This window comes from Xyrauchen texanus, chromosome 47, assembly GCF_025860055.1.
Source record: "Xyrauchen texanus isolate HMW12.3.18 chromosome 47, RBS_HiC_50CHRs, whole genome shotgun sequence".
Classification (NCBI taxonomy): domain Eukaryota; kingdom Metazoa; phylum Chordata; class Actinopteri; order Cypriniformes; family Catostomidae; genus Xyrauchen; species Xyrauchen texanus.
The window spans coordinates 13,322,126-13,330,565 of NC_068322.1; the positions used below are offsets into that span (position 1 = coordinate 13,322,126).

Below are 8,440 nucleotides of genomic sequence, written 5' to 3' on the forward strand. Positions count from 1 at the left end.
GAGTGACAACCACATTCTGCAACTGAATTCACTCCTGTAATATTCAGGTAGTGACAACTGTATTTACATTAAACTTGTACATTGAACCGTAATGGTCAACTTGTTGTTTACTTTTGCACATTAATAGCAGCAAACAGCAGTGATACAAAATCACATCATTCGTCACATCAGAAACTTTTGATGTGGTCTCTCTTCACCTCAATTGCTCCCTTCAGCACTGTGGTGTTATTCAGAAATTATGGCAAATGAATTGTGACACCTCGCAAGACAATGCTGGACCATTCATACCAGTTTAATCAAAACAAGGAAATCAAAACAAATCACATCTTGAATTGTACCTCTTACAAAGCACATTCTTTAGGTTCTCACAGTTATCAAAATACAATTTTGTCAGTTTTTCTACTAAGATGGTTGTGGTTTTAAAGAAAAAAAGAAAAAGAAATGTTGTCATGGTTGTGTGTTGAAAAAGACTATTCACATTATATGAGACTAAAAAAATAAATCTTAAAATTTGTCTAGAATGTTCACTGGTAGTACCATTGTCACTGCTGAGTATATTAATTAGTAAAAAAGGTCCAAATATTCCCAAAATGTCCCCAAATGAATGCTTCTCACAAAATGAATGACAATGAATGAAGCTGAGTTAAAATAAAACACTAAATAATTGATCATTATATACCACAGACTCATCAGGAACTAACACCTTTAGCAACAAGCTAAACATTATTGATTGTGAAAGGATATTTTTCTTTGTAAATAAATGCTCTAACTGTGCAAGTAATCTCACAATTTTAAAATTATTTAAGAAAATATGTAAATCGCATTGAAAAATGCATGAGAGGCAACACTGTCAACTCTGAAAAGCATAATGTCTAACATTTCCAATCTATGTTACTGCTGTTGTGACCAAGATTAACCATGCTTGAAATATAATACACCACCACAATGTGCTAAATTCAATGTAAAGCAAATATTGGCTCCATAATAAAACAAAGGACCACAACTCTGTTGTCCAAACACACCCCAGAATGGTGTGGAAAGGTAAAACTGGTTTGTGGGTATTGCAATGTCAGCTGAGATGGATTTATTTGAAATTAACTTCTACACCAGATGGGGAAATATCATTACTTGCATATGAGGACAATTTTTCTTTGATCCCTCTTCACTATATAGACTATTTAAAAAATAATGTTTCTCACAGAGTAGACTTGCTAGTTTTCCATAATATTAAAAGAAGGCACAGTGGTTTTATAATACAACCACATTAAAAAAAATCATCTAATACTCATAAGAACTAGTCTTATAAACCTCTACTCTACTGAAAAGCCCAGCAAAGGTAGTCGCCAGAATATATCAGCTTAGTTTTGCTGGTAAATGGCATGGCTATGCTGGTCCACTAGCTACAGCAGCACCAGACCATCATTAACCACTCTTGGAAATTCATACTGGTCTGAGCTGGTCTTTTCAGTAGGGTTCTTAAAGAGTTCAATATTAAATCTAAGACTTCCCAAAAAGTCATTTTCAAGTCTTTTAGTTCTAGTAGATGCAACGTATAGGATTCTCCAGCAAGTTATGAGTCCTTTATATGACAACAGCCCTGAGGAGGCGAAAACACATCATCAGATCCTGTGGAATAGGGGGTTTTATGTCGTTACCATCAAGGCGAAGGTAGCGGAGATGAGGACTACTCTCACCAAAGTACTCATCAAGGGCCCCTGCGGGAGCTGGACATATGTCAGAGCCATTCACACCTATAAACATGACAGAAAGATCATTATTATACCTGATGAAAGTCAAAGAGACTTTGAATTTAGAACTGAAAAGGCCAACAGTATTATCTGAGATAAAATAATTGAGACCTGACTTTTAGATGTGAAAATATGCAGCATTTGATGTTTTTGCAAAGATAACGGTAATGAATTAATGAATAAATAAATATTGATGTGCAAGATCAGAACTTTGGACTTTTGAATTTGCATTTGATTACTAAAATAAATTAATTATAAATGATCAGTTAAATAAATGTAAAAAAAATACAAAAATATCAAGATTTAGAAAAGAAAACTATGATCAGAACTTGTGGACTTACTCTTGATCTTGTTGTGATCCAGATAAAGATGCTCCAGGCCAAAGGAGATGATGGGCACCTCAGTGAGCTGGTTGTGAGAAAGCTGTAGATCCAAGATGCTGGAAAGATTAAACACGTTTTTGGGGATCCCCCCATGCCCAGCTTATTGCGATTGAGCCTGAGAGAAGACACCTTGGGAAGACCTTTAAAATAACCAGCAGGGATCTTCTCAATGTTGTTGCTGTCCAAGAAGATCTGTGAAGTTGTGGGTGGCAGGCCGAGAGGCATGCTGTTTAGCTGATTCTTTGCCAAATTGATCTGGACCAAGTTGCTGAGACCTTTCAGGCTGACCTCAGTTACTGCATCATCCTGTAGCTTGTTGCTTTGCAGATCCAGCAAGGTGAGATGGTCCATACCAGAAAAGACACCAGCAGGGATTTTGGAGATTCTGTTCTGGGAGAGCCGTAACTGCTCAAGCCTGGCAGGCAGAGGAGATGGAATTGAAGTCAACAAATTGTCTTCCATGTAGAGGTGTACAAGGTTGGGCATGACCCTAAGAGCATCAACCTCCAAGCCTTCACTGGTGATTTTGTTGTGGCTGAGGTTGATCCACTTTAGCTGTGTGGCATTGCGCAGAGCATCAGCTGAGAGGACATCAATGAGGTTGTTTTGAAGATACAGGTACAAGGTGTAGGGAGGGATGACAGGTATGTGTTTCAGGCCTTTGCTTTCACAGTAAACAGCATTAGGGAAGCTAGGAGGGCAGCGGCACTCTTTTGGACATGCTTGGAGCTGGGCCATCAGGTGCTCATGGGGCATTTCCTGAGAGCTAACTTGACTGGCCCAAAGTAAGGCTGCAAATGTAACCATGAGCCATGCCATGGTTAGGTTAAACCTGCATAATAATAGAGACAGAAGAGGTCATAAAATAGGCTGTCAAGAATCTGGAGAGGAAAAAAAATGTAATTGTTAACTAGATTAGTAAAGTTTGTCAAGACAAACTTTGATGTTGGCTTAAACTGAAAGCCAACCTACAAACTCAAACATACAGACAGACAGACAGACAGACAGGCAGGCAGGCAGGCATGCAGAACATGACGTGGTCTATCATCATTTGACATGCTAGGAATAGTGACTCATACACACTACATTTCTCCAGGATCTCACTAAGTGGGTAAGCTCATTGAGATAAACATCAGACACATCCTTTGGTTAACACTTTAATTCCCTGTATCTGCGTCTTCTGAGCAGTAATCCTTTTAAACTCAGAAAACACTGCCAGGTCAGCTTTAATTGCCGTAAGATTGACATGGTGCTACTCGTTCTACGAGTAAACTCGTAGACTCTGGCACGTACACAAAGGTTCAGGTGTCTTTATGTCTGACTTCTTCTCAATATAACCAGGTATACCAAACATGGCAGGGCTCCTAAAAACTGATAATTAACAGTTATTACAACTTTTACTTTAAACTTTCTTTGCTGTCATCCACACATACTTTTTTGCTTAAGAGGCGAGCTTTCTCTCTCATCTGGTAGTGGTTTACAGTTTTTTGGTGTTGAGCTCCAAGTGACTGTCTGGAGATCATTTTTGCACAAGAGAGGATCAACGCAAAGTCCTGAATACATCATAATCAGGTCTGGTTCAGCCAGCATCAACTGTAGGCATCTCTCATAGTATGAAAATACTTTTAAATCATGATCTCCATGTCAACACTCTGACCTTTGTTGAGCCAGCACTGATGCCAACTGCATCCAAATGCAGCTCATATCTGTAGCTCACATATTATACAAAGAACTGATTTGTTGAATAACAACTCCCCTGGTGAAAAGTTATATTTATACCAGCATTGTTTTCCATAATTTTTCAGGCTGGTTTAAGATGGCTAGTGCTGGTTTGGTTAGTTGGAGGACCAGCATAGCCATGCTCTTCACCAGCAAAAATGCTGGTCAACCACTATGGCCTTTTTTAGTAAGGAACTCTTGCTAGTTTAGCTAGTTAAGAAAGCCTGAGTACACCAGCACCCAAAACATCTGTTACTATTTTAAACAGGGGCATTATAGCACACTTCTGTGTTAGAACATTGACAAATAAATAACAAAAATACAAGCCCACACAAATTGAAACAACTGTAAAAACTACACATAGCTCCCAGAATACATAGTACAGAGGAACTCCATTGGTACAGACAAAACACGAACTGTCCTTTCTAAGAGTGCACACAATATATGAACAAATGCTACTAGTCTTACTTACCTTTGTCTTCCAGGAGCTCCCTGAATCAAATGTGCACTATTGTGTCTTTTAGATTGGTTGCTATAGGTTCAGATGCCTCGACACTGAGCTACTTAATCCCCTCGTACCTCTATTTGTTGTGTCAATGGCATTTCATGATCCTGACACAGACAGGCACACTGGACACAATCTCAACCAATCAAAGCCTTCAGAAATCGAGTCATAATTCCATGGGGATGGACTGTGCTTAAACCGTTGTGTTGGACAAAAGAAGACATGGGTCTTGGCCCAGTTCTAATCAGGTAAATACAGGCCTGGATGCCACGCTGCATCTTTCATCAACTTTCTCATCCTCCCTCACAGAAACACCTGCCTCCTGTTGTGTCTGGACCGGACAGTGGAGACTCAGACTTGGCATGATTTCTCAGAGTCTGTGGCAAATGATGCCAAATGCGATCTTCATCTTGATGCTCTGATATGGAGCGATAGCATGGCTTTTGTCATGTCTATCCATCCATACGTCCACCCATCCATCCATCCATCCATCATCCATCCTTCCCCTGGTTTGGCTTTGCTCATTTAGTATTCTAATTTCCTTCATTCTAATTAGGACTAGCAATTTAAATGAAAAATTACAAGTGGCCTAATTTATTACACCACCAAAATGCATCTGCAAAAAGTTCAGTCCTCAGGGGAACTCTAGTCTGGATTTAGAAGCAAAGATTAACTTTGCACAGGTATCCACATATAGTGTCTTTGTTAGACAGCCAAGGGCTGATCTTGTTTGTCATTGCATATTCTCAATTCTGTTGACGACAACAACACCTTACTGTGCCATTGTAATCCACTGTAATTGGCTCCTCTATTCCTAATCTACGATTGCCTGTAATTCAGTCTTTTATCCAGCATCTCGTGTCTAGGAAGGTGCAGTTGCTCTCACTAGAACCAGTGACCTGCAGGGCATAAAGTATAAACGCCAACCTAATCCAGTTACAGAATTCAAAACACATTATTCACAGGAAGCTTTAGGAGCTTAAGACATCTGCTTCAAGGTCTACACCACTGTGTAGCTAAAAACATTGGGTTGCAAAATACAGGACATGACAATAGGTCATTCAAAGGTCAGCAATCAATTTCAAGCTGGAATAATTATGATGGATCTTTAAGCCTTTTAAAATATTCTGCATGTTCTACTCATTTCATGTCATTCAGTGTCTGTGAGCAGCTGTTTGTTTTATGGTTGGATGAACTGAAAAAAGCAAGTATATCCCTGCCAAAAGGGTAGCTTAAATGCACTTAATGCTCAACGATTTCAATGACAGATAATTAGACAGGTGTTGAAGTTATGAAGTGTCAGACAGTAGAACACACCATCTGTTTCAGAATAATAACTTTTTGTTATTTTTTTGCAGCTGACTCGGCTGTAGGCTACAACTGGCCCCAAGCTAATCTACTTAGTGATCATGCTAACTATCAAATACTCATGTTTACGACACCCCAATGAGGACTAGAATTTAAACTCTGAAATTGTTATGCAATAACAGAACATTTATCCAATGTGGTCATACAATATTTAATTAATTTAGAAGTTTTTATGGATGGAAAATGTTAGAAAATGATTATTACAATGAAATGGAATATGGAAAAACCTACAAAACTGTACTGTAACGTACAAATGGGCTCTTCATAGCTCAGAGTTTTGGATAAAAATTATGATTGGAGAGGAAAAAAAAAAACCTTCTATGGTACACCTAAAAGGAAACACATGCTCTCAAACAAATTAATTTCCTGTTTGGGGCTTTGTGTCTCAAGGCATTTATGTTAATTACACATGGCTGTACTGTGCTCAGTCTTTAGGTCTAAGTCTGTTTAATAGGGAGTTCAGACCATAATGTCAACTGTCCAATTCCAGTCTTTCACAACCTTATGCTTCTAGATTATGTTTCTATGATTTTTTTATATACAGTATTTATTTGATTTGATGAAGAGCCTCAATCAGTGTTTAATTATCAAAATGTTGAGTTGCAGTAATACAGTGCACACTGTTCTTACTAATAGCTCAAACTAAAGACAAATTCCACACATGCCATCTGAATGCAACTTCATTCCTGATTACCACTACATTGGTACCAGATTCAAGTTAATGATCTAATACATAATGGATATTACAATTGAAAGGTCCTAATAACCATTATTTTACATTAAGACATGTAGTAAAGATACAGAAGTGGAGGATAGAGGAAAGGGAAAACAATAAAGACCATTTTTCAGGCAAAATGAAATATGTACATGCAAACTAATAAACCCCATAGTCCCACCCCCAATTACTTATGGCATCACGAACTCTTAGCAAATGCAGAAAAGTGAGAATGCTTTAAAAAATGGGAAAACATTACCTAGGTATCACAGTCATAGAGCTAATGTTGGTTTGCGCAGGTGGACGTACAGTGTCTGGTTCTAGTCTCGGGCTTGTAGACCGTCTCTCGTTCTGCTTGCTCTCCCTGCCAGTTTGAGTCCAGTCTGCAGCTCCCTTCACTTTCTTTATGGCCCTAACATGTATCAGAAGACAGAGCTTTTTTAAATTTCTATTTTGTCAGTTACTTCCCCAAGGCCAAACCTTTGACATCAGCTGGTCGAATTGGATAAGGGGGAGTGCAAATGTTTTGAAGATGCAAGTGGAGTTGCCTTCTGCAATCGTGCACTGAATACTGCAAGCACAGCACATTTTTCTTGACATCCTCTTTTTTCCCCTTGTGCATTTAGGGTCTTTGGAGCCTGAGGAAGTGGGGGGGCCCTGGTACAACTTTGACACCATACAAACAGCCTCACAGGTGGCTTAGAGATATTTAACTCTTTCTGGGCTGCTAGAGCAATGGAATTCCTTTGAGGGATGACTTTCTTGACATTGAGGGATGTTTTCACACCTCGTTAATCTAGGCTACCCTGGGGCAATGCACATCATCTGGCTGTCATTTTGCACTGGTGGAGACTAGTCTGCACCCGCAAAAGGTGGAATGAGAGGTGGGAATGCAACAATTGGTGGAAGCCACAATGATGTTTGAGGGTTAATCACAATAAATGTTCCAGCGGTACCATGAATCTCTCTCATTTTTTCTCTCTCTCTCCCTGAGTTGTATGTCACTTTACAATAAATGAAAGGGAAGTAATCCTTTACATAGTAACCAGGCGACATCTGTTAAAACATCTGGATTCTGTTTTTGACACTGTATGGTGAAGAAGAGAAAAAAATGGACATGGACACTTGCATACTGAAAAAGGAGTAAATCTCTGTAAAACACACATACACATACACACACACACACACACACACACACACACACACACACGCTTCATTTTCACTCCCTTACACTCACTAACTAAAAACGCTTATAGTGAGATCTCCAGATGTTTGGCCATCCTCAAAATTTCCACACAAATTGTATGCAACTTCTCGGTGTATAGCAGTTACTTGTGATATTATGAGAATATCTTCATGGGGACATTATATATTTCATGGGGATATTTATACATATATTATAATAGAACAACTACATAAAGTCTTCTCAATGTCCTCAAATAGATTGGGTAGTTATATAATTCCCAAACACACACCATATTCTTAAACAGTGGACTCTTTCAGACAGTCAAGGTTACAGTGAGGCACTTACAATGGAAGTCAATGGGGCCAGTTTTTGGAGTGTTCAAACATAGAAATGTGAAGCTCGTAATTTTATAAAATAACTTATTCTGTTAAAACTAGTGCATCATTCGATCTGTAAAATTGTTTAAATTGTTGTTTTTACAGTCATTTTAGGGTTTCAGGGTTTGTTGACATTACATCATTATGGCAACAAAGTTGTAAAATTGGCTTTACACAGAAAAGGTTAGTAAGTAATTGTATTTCTGTATGGCTGACAGATGGTCACTCCAGACCGTCCACTCCTCTGAAATGCCGAAACGTCAGCCCAAGTCATCTACTATTGGAAATAAAAACACAAATAGACTCATAAGTGGTTCTGGTGCAAGCTCAGACTCGTGCAGAAAGATTTTTTATTGTTCTCGTTATTATGGAGTGGTCTGGATTTTAGCAGATGGATGGGAGCACAGATGGAGCTCTTGTAAAACCAAGTCTAACGATT

General features: G+C 38.7%; 1 protein-coding gene across 1 annotated transcript; it reads right to left on the minus strand.

Annotated features, from left to right (window-relative positions):
• Window positions 1-277: 277 nt before the first annotated feature.
• Window positions 278-8,220, minus strand: LOC127639241 (keratocan-like). Its single transcript, XM_052121153.1, is given in 4 exon segments — window positions 278-1,751; window positions 2,090-2,224; window positions 2,227-2,963; window positions 6,698-8,220. Coding segments are annotated over 4 exon segments (1,059 nt in total). The 5' UTR covers window positions 6,715-8,220; the 3' UTR covers window positions 278-1,581.
• Window positions 8,221-8,440: the final 220 nt, after the last annotated feature.